Source organism: Cetorhinus maximus, chromosome 16 (assembly GCF_964194155.1).
Source record: "Cetorhinus maximus chromosome 16, sCetMax3.hap1.1, whole genome shotgun sequence".
NCBI lineage: Eukaryota > Metazoa > Chordata > Chondrichthyes > Lamniformes > Cetorhinidae > Cetorhinus > Cetorhinus maximus.
The window spans coordinates 72,599,207-72,620,707 of record NC_135894.1 but is presented as its reverse complement, the minus strand read 5'-3'; the positions used below and the strand labels follow the sequence as shown (position 1 = coordinate 72,620,707).

Below are 21,501 nucleotides of genomic sequence, written 5' to 3'. Positions count from 1 at the left end.
TTGTGGACATATTTCCACTTCTGTACTTATCACTGATTCTTCCTGCTTTACCTGTACACGACCCACTAGTTTTTCCTGCTTCTGGATCTCAGAGCCCACAGTTTATTTCCAAAACTTTTCTGTGCTCCAACTACTGCAACAGATTTTCCCTGTAACCTCCAACACACTTGACTTCATGTGCCTCACCTTATTACAATAAAAACACCTAAGTTTTCCAGTGTCACTTCTATCCTCAGCACCTTTTTTGGTCTGAGGAGAAACTTCCTGAAAATTTCCAACTACTCCTTCTCAGATTTAAAAGGGTAACACAAAATTGGTTTAGATCTATGGACTAGCTCATAATCATCAGCTATCTCCTCTGCTTGCCTTGCCGTTTTAACCCTCCGTTTTTCCACACGAGTTCTGACTACTGAAGGAATTGAATCTTTAAATTCTTCCAAAAGAATTACCTCTCTCAGAGCTGCATATGTTGTCTCTACCTTTAATGCCTGTATCCACCGGTCAAAATTACTTTGTTTTACTCTCTCAAACTCAATATAAGTCTGACCAGACTGTTTTCTTATGTTCCTGAATTTCTGCCTGTGCACCTCAGGAACCAACTCTCATGCACTCAAAATTTTTCACTGCCTCATAATTCGCTGTTACCTCTTTTGACAGCAATGCATATACCTTATCAGCTCTACCTACCAACCTAGACTGGAAAAGCAGTGTCCGGATTTCTTGTGGCTATTTCATCTGCTTAGCTATCTTCTCAGATGAAATAAAGAACGCCCCTGCATCCCTTTCCTCAAACTTTGGAAGAGTCTGCACAAATTTAAACATCTCCCCACTAGTTTTTAAATTGAAAGTGGTTGTTTGCACATCAGAAGCTTCCTCAGCGTCTGAGATCTCTTTTTTAACCTTCAGCTTTTTAAGCTGATATTCCCTTTCTCCATCCTCCATTGCTAATTTCTCCCTCTGAAGGTCAAGTTTTCTCATTTCCATTTTAAATGCTCTCTCTTTCCTTTTCGTTTGCCTCCAATTCCAGTTTTTTCAGTTCGTTTTCATGTTCAAGCTTCTTCATTTGCAACTGGAACTTAGTTAATTCAACTGACTCACCCCTTAGAGAACCTGGTCTCTCTCGTATCCCTTCCAATTTCAAATGCTGCGCTATCACTTCAATTATGTCCACTTTCTTTGCCTCTCTGGTTAAACCCAACTACAACTTATACGCCAATTCTGTTAACTTAATCTTAGTTACTTCTTGTAAACCAATCGGGGCATATTCTTCTACTCCCAGAAAAGCCTTAGCAATGGTTAAAGCTATATTTGTAGCCTCACCACTTTTAAACCCCTTAACACCAACTCCTGAGTTCAATGTCCTTCTCATACTCGTAGCCCTAAGATTCACCAACTGCAAGACAATCAAGCAATTTCAAAAATCCTGCAAAGAGCCCCCAGTTTTGTTATGATAAGGCAGGTGGTATTTGCTAGGCTGACCAAATCCACAAGGGAAACTTGGCCACGCTATCACAATGATTTTGTAATTTGTATTTATCACAAGCAGGTTTGTGTACTGAATTCTGAAGTAATGAGTCCATTAGAGATTTTAAAAATTAAATGAAAACATTAACAAAAGAAAGGAATACAACACATACACAAGATTACAGTTACACCATTACTTAATATTATAACACATCCCAAAATTCCTAATGAACCTGACTCCCAACGACACATCCACTTTAAGGCAACAGCCCAAAACAGATTTTAAATTTAGACAGGCATCGTGTAAGGTTACCACAGGCACCCACTCAACAGTGGAATTCCAAAGGATTTTAACACTACTTCGGTTACTAGAACAGCAGAGTTCTGCAAAGTGGCTAGTGGTTATTTCCCAAAGTCTGTTTCACAAGTGTATCTTTTAGATCTTACACAGCCACCCGTGATACAACCTTTCATCCTACTTTAAATATATTTCTCCCTCTTTAATCTGTAAACCCCATTGTTCCCACATGTCTTTGGAATTTATTTTTCTCAGACTATAAAATTTTTTCATGTCGTCAATATGGCCTTTTCCTTTTGGGAAAAATAAACGTAATAGCCTCTTGCCCTATTTATTTTGTTAGTTGTAAACATCCTACCCTGTCCCTTTGAAAACCAAGCAACTTCCCACATATCTTAACATGCAAACTTCATTCACACACCTACTTGCTGTGACTTTTACCCTAGCTCACTCATTAGCATTTCACACACCTTTTTTTACACTTAACTCTTGATAGTTTCAACCTTGCAGTCTATCCAACTCTAATTTTATTGAATCAGCCACACAGACAGAATCATCCACACACACACAAACATAATCCTACATTACAATACCCCACAGGGTTATTATGAAAAATATGGTAGTTTCATGACAGCACCAAAGGTTTTCAACTTAGATGGGATTAATTTCACTATTTCATACCTTACCGCCCCGTGGAACTTTAGGAGCATATGTGCAACCAAGGTGATGCCACTTGATAAGGTGGTACTCTACACTCTTTTAGAGTACCTAACTGAAAGGTACTGAGTGTGTGTCAAATAACAGCTGAGACCCCATGTCCTACTAATCAATGACACAACATATTAGTTAACTAAGCCACATATTTTGCATATTGTGCTCATTAAGCATATTGGGCCATTAAGTATTATCAGAAACAACATGCTATAGTCAACTTCGTGTGAACGAGTATGCTTTAAACCCAATAGTCCTGATTCCACTACAAGTTGAGGAAGCCAGTTGATTACTAATGAAGGTAGAGCTTAGCCATTCTGCTCAGGGAGAGGGAATTACTTACATAATTCTTGTAATGAGCAGTTTTATTCTCATTGAGCAGTGTGGATGAATTCTGCTAACTCTGTTAGCACAAAACTGAAAAGCAAAACATCTCTCTCAGCAAAAATCAGAAAAGACAGGTTACAAAAGCTACCAGCAAAATAATTAAGGAAGTAGCAAATAAAAGGGATTTGGTTCAAACTTGTTTCAAACTCTAATTAAATTGCAAATGTAACTCATTTTTAAATGTCGAGCGTGCACCAGTAGAGTTCAACTGAGAGTCCGCCAACTCTTTCCCGATTACCAGCATGAACAGTCTAAACTGGAATACCTGCTTTTGTAGAAATAGCATCTGAAGAAGGTTTGAGATAGTCTAATAAAGCTTAATTAATCTATATAGGAGGAACAGTGCACTCAATTCATTTAATACTGAACTTTGCACTTATATGCAATCCAGTACTCTGCTGCAGCAGCTCTTCACCTACTGATGAAAAATAAATAAAGCCAGAAATTTATCATGAATTCAGGAGAAAAAAGGTATTGACCTGAAAGAAGCAGAGAAAATGTATGGCACAGAAGGAGTGAAGGTCGCATTTTAACTTTATTAGCTAAAGCAGTTACTGCTTATGGTCTAATCACCTTACTTTCTTGCCATTCTGATAAAAGGTCACGGAGCTGAAACATTGCAAAGACCTGAAACATTGGGCAGAATCTTGTGCCCTCCCCTGTGATGAGTTTGGTGGTGAGGGACATTTAAGCAGGTGCGGGGTTGGGGGGTACCTGACACCTTCTCTCCGTCACCTCCCAAGAGCTTGGGTGGGTGTCGTACTGGCAGCAGCCACTGGTTGCTGAGTATAGAAGAGCTGTCGGCCGATCGGGGGACGCAACTTCCACCCCAGGATCCTTGATCCCAGGGGAAGGCTGACCACTGGCCTGCTGAGTGCCTGAGTGGCACAAGATGCGGCAGGTCTTCTCGAAAAGAAGCAATGCGGGGGTCTCATTAGCTCTCCAGCCCATGGAGATGACACCCATCGCCTCCACAAGATTCCACCCATGAACTCTGATTCTCTCTCCACAGATGCTGCCAGACCTGCTGAGTTTTTCCAGCATTTTCAGTTTTTATTTCAGATTTTCAGCATCGGCAGTATTTTCCTTTTGTTCTATGCTTGCTGATTTATCACAGTTATAATTTGGACACAAAATGATTTGTCATAGCTGGCATGTTTTTAGGATGATGAATATTCAGTTCTGCCTAAGAAAAAGAATGATCTTGTTTCTTCAAAACCCACAGTAAAGCAATAATATTTCTGTCTCCCTTATCCTATTATGATTGGAGATATATTTTCGTATTAGAAACATTTTTTCAATGGTATTTCTTGTTAATGCCATACAATCTTTGCTAAGTTTGCAGATGATACAAAGATAGGTGGAGGGACAGGTAGTATTGAGGAGGCGGGGAGGCTGCAGAAGGATTTGGACAGGTTAGGAGAATGGGCAAAGAAGTGGCTGATGGAATACAACGTGGGGAAGTGTGAGGTCATGCATTTTGGTAGGAAGAATAGAAGCATAGAATATTTTCTAAATGGGGAGAGAATTCAGAAATCTGGAGTGAAAAGGGACTTGGGAGTCCTAGTCCAGGATTCTCTTAAGGTTAACTTGCAGGTTGAGTCGGTAGTTAGGAAGGCAAATGCAATGTTAGCATTTATTTCGAGAGGACTAGAATATAAAAGCAGGGATGTGCTGCTGAGGCTTTATAAGGCTCTGGTCAGACCACATTTAGAATATTGTGCGCAATTTTGGGCCCCGTATCTCAGGAAGGATGTGCTGGCCCTGGAGAGGTTCCAGAGGAGGTTCACGAGAATGATCCCAGGAATGAAAGGCTTAACATATGAGGAACGTTTGAGGACTCTGGGTCTATACTCGATGGAGGTTAGAAGGATGAGGGGGGATCTGATTGAAACATACAGAATACTGAAAGGCCTGGATAGAGTGGACGTGGGGAAGATGTTTCCATTAGTAGGTGAGACTAGGATCCGAGGGCACAGCCTCAGAGTAAAGGGAAGACCTTTTAGAACAGAGATGAGGAGAAACTTCTTTAGCCAGAGAGTGGTGAATCTATGGAATTCATTGCCACAGAAGGCAATGAACACAGGTCATTGAGTGTATTTAAGATCGAGCTAGATAGGTTCTTGATTGGTAAGGGGATCAAAGGTTGCAGGGAGAAGGCGGGAGAATGGGGTTGAGAAACTTATCAGCCATGATTGAATGGCGGAGCAGACTCGATGGGCCGAATGGCCTAATTTCTGCTCCTATGTCTTATGGTCTTATTATGGTCTTATAATGCGGAAGCAGAAGTATATTTTCATCTTCACCGTACGTACAATAATTCTGGAGTCATTCCACCAACCCTCTTCTCCATTTTTCTCGCTGCAATACTGCACTTCACTCCAGCAAATTACCCACAGATGTGGAGATAATCTATGGAACAAAGGAAACTGTTCAACCTATGCAGCCTTCAATCCAAAACCACTCCAACCTCAGTCATTGAGTTTCAATATACAGCTGACACTTGTTTGTGCATTCATTCAGAAACTGAGCTCCGGGTCATTGCCAGCTCCTCCGAAGCATATGAGGAAATGGGCCTTTCACTAAACAAATGGAAAACTATGGTCCTCTTCTAACCAGCTCCCACAGCAGAACACCTCTTCCCGTCAATTTAGAATGTGGACCGTTTTCCATATCTTGAGGGCCACCTCTTGACGAAGGCAGACATAGACAACAAAATCGTTGCCTCTAATGTACCAGCTCAGTCTTTGGTCGACTGAGGAAAAGAGTATTTGAAGATCAAGATTTCAAACCAGAGACTAAAGTGATGGCTTCCCAGGCAGCAGTGATCCCCATTCTCCTATGTGCTTTGGAGACATGGACAACCTACAAAAGGCATGCCAAAACACTGGACAAGTGCCACCAGTGGCACCTTCGCAAGATCCTCCAAATTCAATGACAAGAAAAGTGGTCCAACAGCAGCGACCTCTGCCAAGCCGACTTGTGCAGCATCGATGCGCTGATCACTTAAAACCAGCCCTGCTGGGTGGGACATGTAGTTCATATTGCCTGACACCAGACTCCTGAAGCAACTACTGAACTCAGAACTTAGACACAGCAGGAGACTCCCAGGAAGATAGCAGAAATGCTTTAGTGATGTCCTCAATGCATCCCTGAAGAGGTTAAACATTGCTTCTGACTCATGGGAGACTCTGGCTTGTGACCAACCAAAATGAAGAAGGCTCATTTGGGAAGGCATTGAGCACATCAGGAGACTTCTTTACAAATGTGCAGAGGCCAAGCCAAGGTTCGGAGGGGGCGCACAAACCTCCAGACAGCCCATCTACCCAAGCACCACCTGCCCCGTCTGCAGATTGCACATTGGACTTAGCAGCCATCTCAGAATTCATCGAGCCGGAGTGGAAGCAAGTCATCCTCAATCCCAAGGAACTGCCTAAGAAAAAGAAGGACAATAATTTAACAGAGTGGATCACCTGCCCATTATAGAGATGATCCAGTTTTCATTCCATTTGGTTCTCCACAGCCAGGTGGGCAAGCCACACTGCCATATTACCACCAATGTAATGAGGATGAAAATTACTGTACCATATTCCCACCAATGCAGTGAGGATGGAATTTTATCCCATAGTGTTTTTAACTCATTGGGCAGAATTTTTAGGATGGCGTGCGGGCGCGCGCCCGACCTGATCGGACGTGAAATTGTACGTGATGACATCGGGCGAGCATCTCAACGTTACCCCGCACTCGCGCGATATTTCAGCTGATGGGCAGGCACGACTGTCGGAAGCGCGGCCACCAACAATTAAGAAGACAATTAAAGTTGTTAAGGTTCGAATTGTCCCTGATTTTTTATGGTCCATCCAACATTACATTCAGCGGATGGGGGAATCTGTCAGGCAGATTTTGCATTTTGATGAAACCTCATCCAAGGGCGGGATCAGGTTTCCGTTATTAAATAAAAAGAAATGTATGGGCAGAATTTTCATCATGTATATGATCAGGTGACTGACTCTGATGCCTGGATGTTTATTCCAGATTTTAAAATCTTTACTTGTTTGCTTTAAAATCTTCAGCTTATTGAGGAAACTCTCTGCCTTCAGGGACTTTCATTCAGTGCTTTACTGTGCTTATGTCAGCACCCATCCTCTTCCTGCCCCTACCCTGGCAGTGCTGAGCATTTCAGCACGCGCTTCATGCTGGCTGGCCACTAATTGGCCAATCAGTGTGAAATTGCAGTTGGAGGCCGATCGTGGGCGGCGGTCTGTTCCCTGACTGCTCCCGAGCCTGCCAATTTTGCTCACATGCCAACCTAAAAGTCCTGCCCATTGTCACTCATTGACAAATAACAATAGGAAAATATGCTCCATAAACGTAACATGATTTCAATGTCATTCTTAACTGTCATGTTATCTGGTGCAGCCTGGTTTCCTTTTTTTCATATAACATGAAAATCAGTGTAAATTGTGAAGAAAATATTTGATAGGTAATACAATCCTGCAGAGCACTAGAAACCTGCAGCCCTGTTCCATTATTTCCACTAATGCATTCATTTAAATAAAAAAAACAGCTAATCAACGAGTGATTATATGGAATAGGTTTGAATGTATAATTCATCCATAATATTTCTGAATCTCTTTTATTCCTCCTGATTAACTTAGTGATGTGATTAGACTAAATGCATCCAAGCAAATTCTTGCCACGGTAAAAGCAGATGCTTTGTTGAACTATATGTGACATGAATTTTATTTTCTGTAGTGATGATGGTTTTATAATCCAGAAATGACAGGGTTCCAAATAAGATGTTGTCAATCTCACGTGCAAATAAATTTTGTATCACACCAAACTTCAAAAAACACAAACCATTTGTAATACAAGATTATGTTGATGACAACTGCACATTACCATCTTGGGGAGAAAAAAAAATTTTGTCTGTTCTTTCACAGGATGTGGGTATCACTGGCTAGGCAATCATTTGTTGCCCACCTGTAATTGCCCTGGAGAAGGTGGTGGTGAACTTCCTTCGTGAACCGCTGCAGTCCCTGTGGTGTAGGTACATCCGCAGTGCTTTTAGGGAGGGAGTTCCAGGATTTTGACCCAGCAACAGTGAAGGAACGGCGATATAATTCCAAGTCAGAATGGTTTATGTCTTGGTGGGGAACTTGTAGGTGGCTGTGTCCTCATGTACCTGCTGCCCTTGTCCTTCTAGATGGTAGAGGTTGCAGTTTTGGAAGGTGTTGTCGAAGGAGCCTTGGTGAGTTGCTGCGGTGCATCTTGTTGCTGGTACACACTGCTGCCACTGTACATCAGTGCTGGAAGGAGTGTATGTTTAAGATGATGGATGGAGTGCTAATCAAGTGGCTTTGTCCTGGATGCTTTGTCAAGCTCCTTGACTGTCGTGGGAGCTGCACTCATCCAGGCAAATGGAGAGCATTCCATCAACTCCTGACTCGCACCTTATATATCGTGGACAGGCTTTGGGAAGTTAGGTGGTGAGTTACTCACCGCAGAACTCTCAGCCTCTGACCTGCTTTTGTAGTCACAGTACTTATGATTCATCCAGTTCAGTTTCTGGTCAATGGTGACCCCCAGGATGTTGATAGTGGAGGATTCAGTGATGGTAATGCCATTGAATGTCAAGGGACAATGGTTATATTCTCTCTTGCTGGAGATCGTCATTGCCTGGCACTTTTGTATTGCGAATGCTACATACCCCTTATCAGCCCAAGCCTGAATGTTGTCCAAGTCTTGCTGCATATAGACACAGACTGCTTCTGTATCTGAGAAGTTGCAAATTGTACTGGACATTGTCCAATCATCAGTGAACATCTCTACTTCTGAACCGGTGACCTGGAGGGAAGATCATTGATGAAGCAGCTGAAGATGGTTGCATGTGGTAATATTCCTAATTAAGTGGTGAAATATAAGGCTTCACTTATATTGTACCTTGACCCCCTATCATTTATTGATTTTTGTTTTTACTAAAAAAAAGGTTATTGCATCTTGAGTAGTGCTACAAACCACAAATGGTTTCTGCTCATTAAGAAGAACTTAAATTATCTCTTCTTAAGCATGAATAAATCTACCTGAAGTTAATGTAAACTTTTAGCGTGCAGATGCTCAAGCTCCCCTTCTCAGAGCAGGTAAATTTCAACCATGGCACATGAGCACTGCATCTACAGAGTGCCCTCTCCTTCCTTTCTCTTTTTCTATGTTATGTGGAAGGTATGGGGGTGTTAGCACAATGCTGGTTGATCACCCTTCATATCAAGCATAATTTTTTTTGGAGTTGGTGAGTGGTTTTATAGCCGGATGCCCTTCCTGCAGCTAACCCTCTCCATTTATCTGGGCTGGGCACCTTCATCGATACACACTGGTTTGCTTACGCTAGTGACTGGGTTACAGAGTTCTCTCTCTGGTGAATGGAAATTGCAATTCAAACCAGGCAAGGGTAAGCAATCTCAGACTGTAAACTGCAATATAAATGTATCACAAGATGTGGAAATTATTTTTATTGTTGCTTTTCTGCAACTGTATGAATGTTAAAATGTAATTTACACAATGTTACTTCATTTTTATGTGATTTCCATCAAACGAGCTCATTGTAGGGTGGTAAATTCTGTTTCTAATGTGTAGAGTGCCTTGGTGTACTGCTGCAGAATATCAGCAGATAGAATGGAACAGATACGTTTTCACTGTAGCTGTTCATCTGTTTCCAGTTCTTTCTTGGATTTTTTTTTCCTGCTGAGGGGACTGGGTTTTTTTTAAATTATGTTTTGGTGTCTTCATACAAATGAATATAATGTGATAATGAAATTTGGTTCCATGTGTTTGCAGGTGACATATTCCCTCATTGAGAAGAATTGTCCAGTTACAGGATCAATTACCTCCATGTTTTTGTCATTGTGTTTAACCCTAAATTAAAATTCCCTATAATTTTCCTTGCATTTTAATGGTCTGTATGTAAGTTATGGAGGGATGCAGTTTAAACAATAGGAACCAGGAAAAAAAGCCAGTCACCTGATCATCCACAGCTCTGAAAACCTTCATTAGATCCCCAAAACCACAGCCACATTAGTTTCTCAGACTTGTTCTCATACAACAAAGCTAACATGAGAATGAAAGATTCAGTTGAATCAACCCAGATTAATTTGCAACATAGCAAATGTGATTTTCACCAACATGAAATTAAAGGAACCGCAAATTAAATAAACTTTCAGATGCATGTAAAAGTGGGGCCCAAAAGCCTCAGCAGAATACCGGAGAGACTTTGGTGGGGAGAGTGCAATCCTTCATATTTTCTAACTGTCCAAATAACAATCCTATTGGCAAAAAATGTTGCACAAAACCCATTGCTCCATTGAGTAGCCCAGTGCAGTGCCTTCTAAGCCTCCCAGTGACTGGCACTCAGATTTGGGCAAATTCCTGAATTTCATCTCAAAGCCAATCTGATTGGGGATCCTACTGAAGTAATGAGAGGCTGATATGCTCCCTACCTCCGACTTGCTTCCCTTGTTCCACCGCTCCCAGATTAATATGATTTTTGGCACTGTTGAAAATTGCCTAGTTTAAAAAAAAGTTATGTATTCATTAAACCTGAGTCAAGGGAATTCTTTGAAACCCACTTCCTATTGTTTACCAAGAATATTTACTGCCAAAGCTGTCTAAAAATCTACTAGTAGTCTGCTGCAACCCAGGTACCTTGCAAAAGAGATCTTTCTGGCTGCGTTACTATAGCTTTGAAATCTTTCATCAACAGTCATCAATGTCACTCCAACTACCAACTAGAGCAATATAGCTAAAAATCAATAAAGCTTACTTGAAACAGTCCCCTGGACTGCCAATAAGGCTTCCATACATCATTCTAAACTTGTGCATCATGTTCACTAAATCATGAAGCACTATCTAAACATATGCCTGTGTTGTAACTGAGAATAATTGCAAAAAGAAATGGAGGAAAAAAGCAACCACAAGAGAAGAAAATACATATAGGTGACTCTCCTGTTTTACAAGTACAAGACGTTAGTACTATATGGAACAGAATCTAAGTATCTATCCTTTTACGATTAGGAGGTGTAATTGCTTTTTAATTTTGAAATGAATGCTGGGGTCAGTTACAGGTCAGGCTGCAGAGCATTACATAAAAGTTACAGCACAAATCAGGCTATTCGGACGAACCAGTCGGTGTTGGTATATATCCTTCATACAAGCAGTAGCCCTAATCCCATGTACCTTCCCTGCTTCAAACTTCCTTTATTCACATTTCTTTCAACCATCTACCCAACTTGTTACTAAATGTTGAAAAGGTCTCTGAAGATCAAGCCCTGGTTTTGCTTGACTGACAATCAATTTAGAATTTGGAAGACATTGGTGCATTTTTATAAAGAGAGATAGAGGTGAATGACAACACATTTTAAGATAGTTTTGCATCCATAAGAAAGGGAGTTGAGTGCAGGTGGTTGAAGGTGCAAGCTATCCTAATGGTAAAGAATCATTGTTGACAACGTTTAAAAGTCCCACCATTTACACCTATCTTGAATTTGTTTGATTGTTTTTAATTTGCTTTAACATACTTTTATAAGGTACGCTGTAGCTGTTGGAAAAAGTGGAAGTCAGGGTTGGTAGACCAGTCACCTGGGAAAATAAGCCTAATTAGTTGTGGCAATTGGCAAAATTAACCTGCCTAGATGAGAATATGTTTGACTATGATTTAAGTGTTAGAGAATAATAGGACATAAAAATACTTGAGGGAACAAATAGAACTTAGTTTTTTTTTATATAAATAAAAGGCTCAGTTTGTGTGCACTTCTTGTCTGCACAACCTAACTTTCAGTTATCAGTGTTTTTTTTGCATTTCATGTGCTGGATTTTCCCATGGGCTTCAGGACCCTGACATCGGGACAAAATAGGAGACCTGAGCCTGCACATATTGGCAGTGTGCCCAATGACACAGTTTTCCTGGAGGCAGTCTCCTAATTGACCGCAGCGCCTCCATGCTTGACCTCCTATTGAGGAAGGTGGGAGGGGGCTCTTGATGCTGCCAGCCCAGCCAGAGGGCTGGCGGCAGCTCAAGCCTCGCCAGCTCCATCATGAGACGTGTGGCTGCTGCTGAGGTAGGTAGGTAGGTCGCAGACTGTGAGTATGCCTCAACACGGAGCTGACCTCGGAGACATGCAAAGGGACAAATGTTAGGTCCCTTGAAATGGTAGGGAAACCCTTCCGATTGTATGGTTTGGGTTGCAAGTGCAGCCTTTCCTGCTGGTGACCCCCTTTTTTGAGGTATGGAGCCTCTGGTTCTGATGGCCCTCCAACCTACCAAAGTGAGGCTGCCTCCATGGAAACAGTGGCCTCCATGCGCAGCTTGTCAGCGTGGCAGGGGTTTCTCCATCGTTGGCAAAATGTCCAACACGCCTACAAAATCAGACCCAAGTGGATCTGTAATCCAGTGCCCGCCCATGTGTGGGAAACTTCCCTGACAGCAGGAATGCATTGAGAAGCCATCCTTTAGCAAATGCCCCCTATTTTGTTGGCCCTGACACCTCCAAGCCTGCCTTCACAGGGCTTGGAAAATTTGGATGTGTTAACCTTCTACCATTATAAATTCTTATGCTTATACTTATATATTACTGTGCTATGCTTATTCTGTTTTTATTCTTATACTTATCCATTACTTATACTATTCTTCGCCAAGTGAACTCATCTTTTGATTGCACAACCTGACCACCACAGAATCGCAAAATTGTTACAGCTCAGAAGGAGGCCCATCATGTCTGCACTGGCTCTCCAAATGAGAAACTCACTGAGTGCCATTTCCCTGCCTTCTCCCTGTTACCCTGCACATTCTTTCTTTTCAGATAACAGTCTAATTCCCTTTTGAATCCTTCAATTGAACCTGCATCCACCACACTCTCAGGCAGTGCATTCTAAACCCTAACCACCCACCGTGTAAAAAGGTTTTTCCTCATATCACTTTTTGCTTCTTTTACTAATTACTTCAAATCTTTGCCCTCTCATTCTCGATTCTCTCACGAGTGGGAACAGTTTCTCTCTATCTACTTTGTCAAGACCCCTCATGATTTTGAATACCTCCATCAAATCTCCTGTTAACCCTCTTTTCTCTAAGGAAAACAGTCCTAACTTCTCCAATCCATCTTGATAACTAAAATTCCTCATCCCTGGAACCATTCTTATGAATCCTTTCTGCACACTCTCTAATGCCTTCACATCCTTACTAAAGTGCGGCGCCCAGAACTAGACGCAATACTCTAGCTGAGGCCGAACTAGTGACTTATACAAATTCAACATGACCTCCTTGCTCCTGCACTCTATGCCCCTATCAATAAAGCCCAGGATGCTATGTGCTTTATTGAAACTGCTCTCTCAACCTGTCCTGCCACCTTCAATGATTTATGCACAAATACACCCAGGTCCCTCTGCTCTTGTACCCCTTTTGAGTTGTGCCTTTTATTTTGTATTGTCTCTTCATGTTATTTCTACAAAAATGAATCAATTCACATTTATTTGCGTTGAACTTCATCTGCCACCTGTCTACCCATTCCAACAACTTGCCTATATCCTTTTGAAATTGTACTCTTTCCTCCTCACAGTTCACAATGCTCCCAAGTTTTGTATCATCCGTAAAGTTTGAAATTGTGCCCTGTACACCAAGCTCTAGGTTATTAATATACATCAGGAAAATTGCCTGGATGAGTGCAGTTCCCGCAACACTCAAAAAGCTTGACACCAACCAGGACAAAGCAGCCCGCTTGTTTGGCACCACATCCACAAACATTCAGTTCCACCACCACCGATGCACTGTAGCAGTAGTGTGTATCATCCACAAGATGCACTGCAGAAATTCACGAAGGCTCCTTCGACAGCACCTTCCAAGCCCACGGCCACTACCATCTAGAAGGACAAGGGCAGTAGATAGATGGAAACACCACCACTTGGAAGTTCCCCTCCAAGTCACTCACCATCCTAACTTGGAAATATATTGCTGTCCCTTCACTGTCGCTGGGTCCAAATCCTGGAATTCCCTTCCTAACAGCACTGTGGATGTACCTACACCACATGGACTGCAGTGGTTCAAGAAGGCAGCTCACCACCACCTTCCCAAGGGCAACTAGGTACAGGCAATAAATGCTGGCCTAGCCAGCGACGTCCACATCCCATGAATGAATTTTAAAAAAGCAAGTGCTCCAACACTGACTTCTAGAGAACTCTGCTACAAACCTTCCTGCAACATGAAAAACATGCATTAACCACTACTCTCTGTTTCCTGTTGTTAGGCCAATTCTATATCCATGTTGCTACAGTCCCTTTTATTCCATGAGCTAGGTCCTACAAACCATTTAAAATGTTTCTATTTTTTTCAATCTTCCATTTTTTTGTCAGCAACTGAATTTCTAGAGCACAGAATCACACGAAAAAGTATGAAATAAGAGATTAAACAAAATAGAAGAATATTTCACAATAACTTTGTTAATTAGCTAGTTGTTATCTGAGATCAGTAATAGTAAGACAATGGCTCAAATTTCCCTGTCAAAATAACACTGAGGCTATTGGCACTTGTTATTATTTACGTGAAAATGCTACAGCAGCTACAAGCAAGGGTCAAGTAAGCCATTAAATTCAAAAATCCAAAGGTTGCTATCCCAAATGTATGGCTCCATCATTAGCCTTCTGAAAACAGTATTTTGCTATCAGCCTCACCATCCAAATGCGTTGAATGGATTGAAATTGTTGTACTTGTGTAATAGATATGAATTCCTGTCCATTCTAGTCTAAGTCCCCTATGAGCACCATAATAAATGTTAATAATTACCAGTCACCCACTCTAATTTTCACTTCCTTCTCAGTACTTCCACTCTTAATTGCACAATCCTTCAATTTGATTGGCTAAAGAGGTGCACAGTTGCTTTGCTGCATTCACTCAGGTCTCAGATGCTCCATTTCCATTGCTGCAATGTTATCAGCTCAAGCTTTCAGCAACTTTCCTCGCAAAAAATTAAAATTCTAAATGGGTAAGGGAAAGTCTTAACTACCGACAGATATAATTAGATACTGTGACACAGTAAAATGTGGCCTAATAAGCTCACAGCAAAGTTACACTTGTTCAAAGTTTAATGCTTCAATTAAGGTAATGTTCTTACAACCAACCAAAGTTTACTTGGGAAAAGAACATTTCTGGATTTTAGTTCTTGACTTTGGTGTTGCTGGGTTGAATTCAAATTCCCGTTACAATTCACTACCTTGTTTGTCTACAAGTTACTCATCTAAATCTATTTATACAGCATACCGAAAATGGCCTATTCACATGTTCACATGCAACTGCACACCTCTAAGCTACAAAATTTTTATGTGACCAGTGAGTAAAGTTATACTGCTAATTGACCTGGGTGGAGGAAGGCTGCATTTTTCAAACATCTGATTTTTCTCATTTTCAGCCTTCTCACCCCTCCCTCCAGGCTATTTTAATTAAGCCTTAAGGGTACAGCCTGTTTTCTCATGGTCCATGTCATGTTAAAAATGCAGTTTTTAGTTCAAGTGGCGTCTCTTTATTCCTCTTTCTTTTTCTCATTTCCCTTCTCTATGTGCTGTAGCAGAGCGGGAACCTTACTGTTTATGGTTCAGTGAATGCTGAACATTTTTTACCCATGCTTTAACATGAAGAAATGCAACAATGGTATTGTCATTTGTGTCTTTTAATGTCGTCATTATTTTTTTTTTACTTGCAGCCTCAGCCTCTACAAAAAGGCTGGCCTGGGACTTGATATTTTAACCCAAAGCTGTGTGCTGGACTTGAATTGTGGAGCCTGAGAATGTACAATAGACTTAATTTCTCAGGATACATTAGCATCCTGTAGTTAGTTGTATTGATCATTATTTCAGACCAGTTATTTATAATTTTAAACCAAATTTTAAAAGTTTAATTCAGGTAAAATTTATAATGGGATTTTTTCTTAAATTGATAGTGTGTATCTGTGTATGTGTGTTGAGATAAAATGGCAAGTGTACAGATTAGACCCCATTTTCAGCTTTTGGCCTTTATTAAGGGGATTAAGTATAAGTAAGGTAGTCTTGCTACAACTTGAGAGGACATTGGTGAGACCACACCTAAAGTACTCTGTACAGCTTTGGTCTCCTTACTTAAAGGGGGTGTATGCTTGCATTAGAGGCAATTCAGAGGAGGCTCACTAGGCTGATTCCTGGGATGAAGGGGTTGTCTTATGAGAAAAGGTTGAGTAGGTTGGGCCTATACTCATTGAAGTTCAGAAGAATGAGAGGTGATCTTATTGGAACATATTAGATTCTTAAGGGGCTTGACAGGGTAGATGCTGAGAGGATGTTTCCCCTCTTAGGGGAATCTTGAACTAGGGATACAGTTTATTAATAATAATAATGTATTTAATAATAATAATAAAAATAAGGGGTCTCACATTCAAGACAGAGATAATAAAGAATTTCTTTTCTCAGAGGGACGTTAGTCTTTGGAATTCTCTTCCACCGAGAGCTATGGTGGCTATGTCATTGAATATGTTTAAGACTGAGTTAGACAGATTTTTGATCTACAATGGAGTCGAGGGTTAGAGGGGCGGGGGATGATGGGGGTGCAGGAAAGTGGAATTAAGACCACAATCAGATCAGCCGTGATCTTATTGAATGGCTCAATGGGCCAAATGGCAACTCCTATTTCTTATGACTTTTTTTGTATTCTATAAAATTCAGAAAAATCATTCAGCTGAGTGGATTGAAAAACAGAAAAAAATATCCTACTTAATTTTTAAATTCAATTTTCAAACCAGAAAAACTGTAAAATTCCTAACCAATTATCTCATCCCTGTTTTTGTGATGCTTTGAAAAGGTTGATGTCCTAAACGAATAACTTAAATTTTGAAAATAAACAAAGCTTCTTTGAGGAAATGGATAGGAAGGAAAGGCAGGTGCAGGGGGTAATAGGTTGAGGATGAGATTTCTCTCATCCTACCTGCCTTTAGGGCAAATGAATTCAGTGTTAGGCATGAGTGCATTTTAAATCTTGTCCAAGACTTTGGAATGTAATTTTTTAACTTTTGGAGTATAATATTGATATCAGTTTTCCTTTTTTTTTAATTTCTTTTTCTGCTTTAATATTAGGTTTGAAACCAGCTCAGGGCATTTTAACAACTACACCTGATCTCAAGGATAATCAGAGGATGCCTGCACCTTTCCTAGTTTCTGCTCCTTCTCCAGCTGAATCCTGTGACTCCAACAATAGAAGTGAAAATGAACCTGAAAATGAGGAGACTAGCCAGATCAAGGTAAGTAGCAATGCAGTGTGATATACTATTTCTTCATCAACTGTAGCTACATTATATTCTTATTTTAAAGTTCTGTGATTTAAATGAAAGGAAAGTTATGTGGGTGCCTTATTTTTAACAAGGGCTGCCCACTTACAATACTGTTAATAGTATACCCTTGTGGGGCCATATGCGGCTGAAGCTGCATATATATATATATATATATAGAGAGAGAGTTAATTTAAGAGTGGATGGGTAATTACTAGTAAATTGGACATAATGTGTTTAGAAGTTTGTGGAAGATTCATCAATGGAGAATCTTATATAAGTGAAAGTTGTACATGAAGGTTATTTTCCAAACATTTTTTCACTTATTCACCGGTGAGACAATATTTATCGCCGATTTCTAGTGGGCAAGAAGTGCTGCTGGGTGGTCTTCCTGAACCACTGGAGTCTTTGTGATGGCGCTGCCGTGGTGGTGGTAACTATAGGGAGTTTCAAAATTTTGACCCAGCAACTATGAAAGAACAGCAATGTATGTCCAAGTCAGGATGAGTTGTGACTTGATGAACCACATACAGGTGATCACATCCATGTTAATTTTAATCTTGTCATTCTTTGTGGTAATTGCTCCCAGGGTGGGAGATGATGTTGAGGTAAGTTTGACATGTTGTTGCAGTATGTCCTGCAATACTGCAAAGATAGTGTACCTGTGTTGGAGGGAGTGGATGCTGAGTTCAGTGGCACCAGTCAAGCAGACTGCTTTGTCCTGGGTGTGTTGAGCTTCTAATAGTTGTTGCAGCTACAGCCATCCATTGGTCTGCTACTGTTTTCAGCACTGACCCCATGAATATTGTTAGATTTGTATTTTTATATTTCCTCCCTGGATTAGTGTCTCCTTAGCCTTGGAAAGCTGACAAACCTTTTCATATGAATGATGTTGAGTAATTCGCTGACAGGAAGCCTAGGTGCAGTCGGATTACACATTTTATTTATTCCCACTTGGAGATGAAGCCCTTTGCCATTAGGTGGCACCCAAGTAACTCTGACCCCACGGTGTTGACACTAATCATGTCAGCCAATACTTTAAACTTAATGAAGGGAACATTTTTGTTGTTATGCTTGTGCATTTTGACAGCTTTCGTGCTCTACTTATTTATTTTTGTACCCCAATTCTTTAAATTAGGTAGGTTGACAACATCACCAATGTTGTCTACTTAGTTTGTATTAACAATATTCAATACAGGTAAGAGATTTCTCATTTTCATGCTATCCATATAATCTGTAGCAAAATAAGTGCCATTAATGATGCAAATATTAGGTAGCTGCTCTCTACATCCTCTTAGTTGTCAGTTCAGTTTAGGTAATAGCACTTTTGCTTTGAGTCAGAAGGTTATGAGCCCAAGCCTTAGTCCAGAACCTCAACACGTTGTTTGGCTGACATTTCAGTCCAGTACTGAAGAGGTGTTGCATTATTAGAGGAGCAATCTTTTGAGTAAGATGTTAAACTTCGTCCTAGGTCTGTCTGTTCCAGTGGCTCAGTTAGATATTTAAAATCTCATTGTTCAAAGAACAAGCAGTTCTGATATTCCATATAACACAAAGTGCTCTGAGATGTTTCTAAAATATGCTTAGATGCTACATAAATGCAATTTTATTCCATTGTTCAAATAAATCATTAGCTGAATAAACAATTAAATGGGTTAATTTATAAAGTAAATAGTGTCAACTTCTGGGCTAGAGGAGAAACTTGAAAAAGTATTGTGTTGCTGTATCACTTGTTGCTCTGTTTTATTTGCAGATTTTGGACGGAATGGTTGATGCTTGTGTCAACACTGATGATGTTGATTTCAAGGTAGTTTGTGTTTCTAAAAAAATTCAATAAAGTTATTAATTTTTTTCCTTTCTCCACTACAGTTACCCAGTTTTCATGCTATTCTTTCACTTCTGCAATATGGGTTTGAATTTATCTCAAACTGGCGTGAAGTTTTCTCTCTGTGGGTCCTACGTGTAGTGAGTTCAGTAGTTTCAACTCAGTTCCTACTGGGATTGAGTGCAACACAAAAGTTGTCCATATTTCGCCACCCACAGCCAGAGAGGCTATGAGGATTGGTCAAGTGAGAAGTGGAAAACACTTGCACCATTAGTACGCAGATAATCCAACTGTTTGTCACTTCGTTTGAACATGGCCTCATTTTGCTGTGTAATGTACCATGCGATGGAAAAGATAAGCATTTAAAATCTGTCTCTTGTTGATCTATATAGAACTCATTCATAACATTTCATACATAGTTCTCAAAATTGCAAAATAAAGGTTTTTTTTAGTCTAATCAAAGGATAGTTGATTAGATTAAGTTCTGTTCTTCTCTATAGGAGACTTTCAAGAAAATAGAGGAAGAGAGGAATGGATTGATAAGTACTATCGAAGACCTGCATGACAGCTGCAAACAAATAGAAAATGAAAGTCATCTTGAAATTAAAGCATGGAAACAAAGAATCAAAGAGAAAGAGAAACAGTGTGAGGTACCTGCTTAATATTTATCTTTAAACAAATATCATGAACAGACAATATGGAGCTACAGTGCTGCTTTAGTTTAAAGGAATAAAGCACTTGTTTTGCATCCTATCTATGTAGGATTGCATAGGATGTAGAGCATAGAAACACGCCATTTGGACCAACCGATCCATGCCAATGTTTATGCTTCATTCGAGTCTACTCCCATCTTTTCTCATTCAATCCACCATCGTAACGATCTATTCTCTTCTCCTCATAAGCTTATCTAATTTCTCCTTAAATACCTATGCATGCAAAGATATGTCTGATACGCTGATTGTTATGACCGATGCAGTTGGTAAAGCTGAGTTATTTAAAAACCCAGAGGGAAAATTTAAACAACTGTCATAACCTATAATTTTAAGTGTTATGTTTGAGATGCGACTCTCTCTAAATTCAGGAATCAGGCCATCAGTTCTTGGGGTTTTACATTAAACTAAATGAAACATTTTATTAATTTACAGAGGTTAAAATATATATACACATGGCTACAAATTACTTCTGTCATAACTTTTTCCAAATTCCCAAACTAATCTCCACTAAGGCAACAGCAACCCATAGACTTAACCAAACACCAGGTAAAGCATTTTCACCTTACAAATTCAAAATGAGGTTCTTTTCACTTTGGTTCCTGTGGAGAGAGTTGGAAGCTTACAGCTGCCTTTTGATCTCACATTGCCTCTGCTCTGCACACTCAAAAACTGCTAAAGATATTCCAACTGCCACCCACTGAATGTAAATTCTCATTGCATCACTAGCTTTTTCATAGTACTAATTTTATTAGTGATATAAACATATGGCTTGGTATCTGCTAGTTAGGTGTTAGTTTTGACCCTATTTCTTGAATGCTGTATTCAAAAAATGCAAATGCACATTATCTCTCTTACACATCAAAACTAGTACACATCGAAGCACCCATACTAGCTTTAATCCAATTAAGACACAGCCGTAGAGTAAACCTCTTTTAAAAGAAAAATATTTTCCAATAATATATACATTAATAGCTTCATGACACTGATTACAATACTTTAAGTTAAAAGCAGGGTGGAAATTCTTGTTTTTGACAATATTATTAATCAATGAGCATGTTGGAATGTGAAGAATTACTTTATTTAAATACTCACCCATGTTTAGGTACATTTAGTGGTTTAAGGAATTTCTCCGCTATGAAACGAGGCTTCATATCACTCTAACATCTAAATGCCACAAAATGCATTTGTTAAGGTTATATTTGTGTCACACAAGTGTCAGACAATGTCAGCTCCAACAAGACAGAGTCTAATCAACTCCCCTTGACATTCAATGGCATCACCATCACTGAACTCTCCCCGGTCAATATGTTGGGGTTTATCATTGACCAGAAACTGAACTAGAACAGCTGCATAAATACTGTGGCTATAGAAGTAGGTCAGAGACTTGGAATTCTCAGTGAGTAATTCATAATCTGACTCCCCAAAGTCTGGCCATCATTTGCAAGGCACAAGTCAGGAGTATGATGGAATACTCTCTACTTGCTTGGATGCATTCAGCTCCAACAACGCTCAAGAAGTTCGGCACCATCTGGGACAAAGCAGCCTGGTTGATCAGCACTCCCTCCACCACCTTAAACATTCACTCCCTCCACCACTGACGCATAGTGATAGCAGTGTGTACCATCTACAAGTTGCACAGCAGCAACTCATCAAGCCTCTGGTGACAGCAGCTGCCAAACCCGCAACTTCTAGCACCTAGAAGAACAAGGGCAGCAGACACATGGGAACATCACAACTTGGAAGCTCCCCTCCAAGCCATACACCATCCTGACTTGG

General features: G+C 40.3%; 1 protein-coding gene across 2 annotated transcripts in view; it reads left to right on the top strand.

Annotated features, from left to right (window-relative positions):
* Nucleotides 1-21,501, top strand: part of LOC144691693 (E3 ubiquitin-protein ligase DZIP3-like) — a 133,487-nt gene that overhangs the window by 67,122 nt on the left and 44,864 nt on the right. For both annotated transcript variants that reach the window (XM_078560047.1, XM_078560048.1), the window contains exons 13-15: nucleotides 16,997-17,160; nucleotides 18,941-18,994; nucleotides 19,513-19,662. In XM_078560047.1, the coding sequence (XP_078416173.1) occupies nucleotides 16,997-17,160; nucleotides 18,941-18,994; nucleotides 19,513-19,662 (368 nt within the window). The remainder of the gene's footprint in view (nucleotides 1-16,996; nucleotides 17,161-18,940; nucleotides 18,995-19,512; nucleotides 19,663-21,501) is intronic.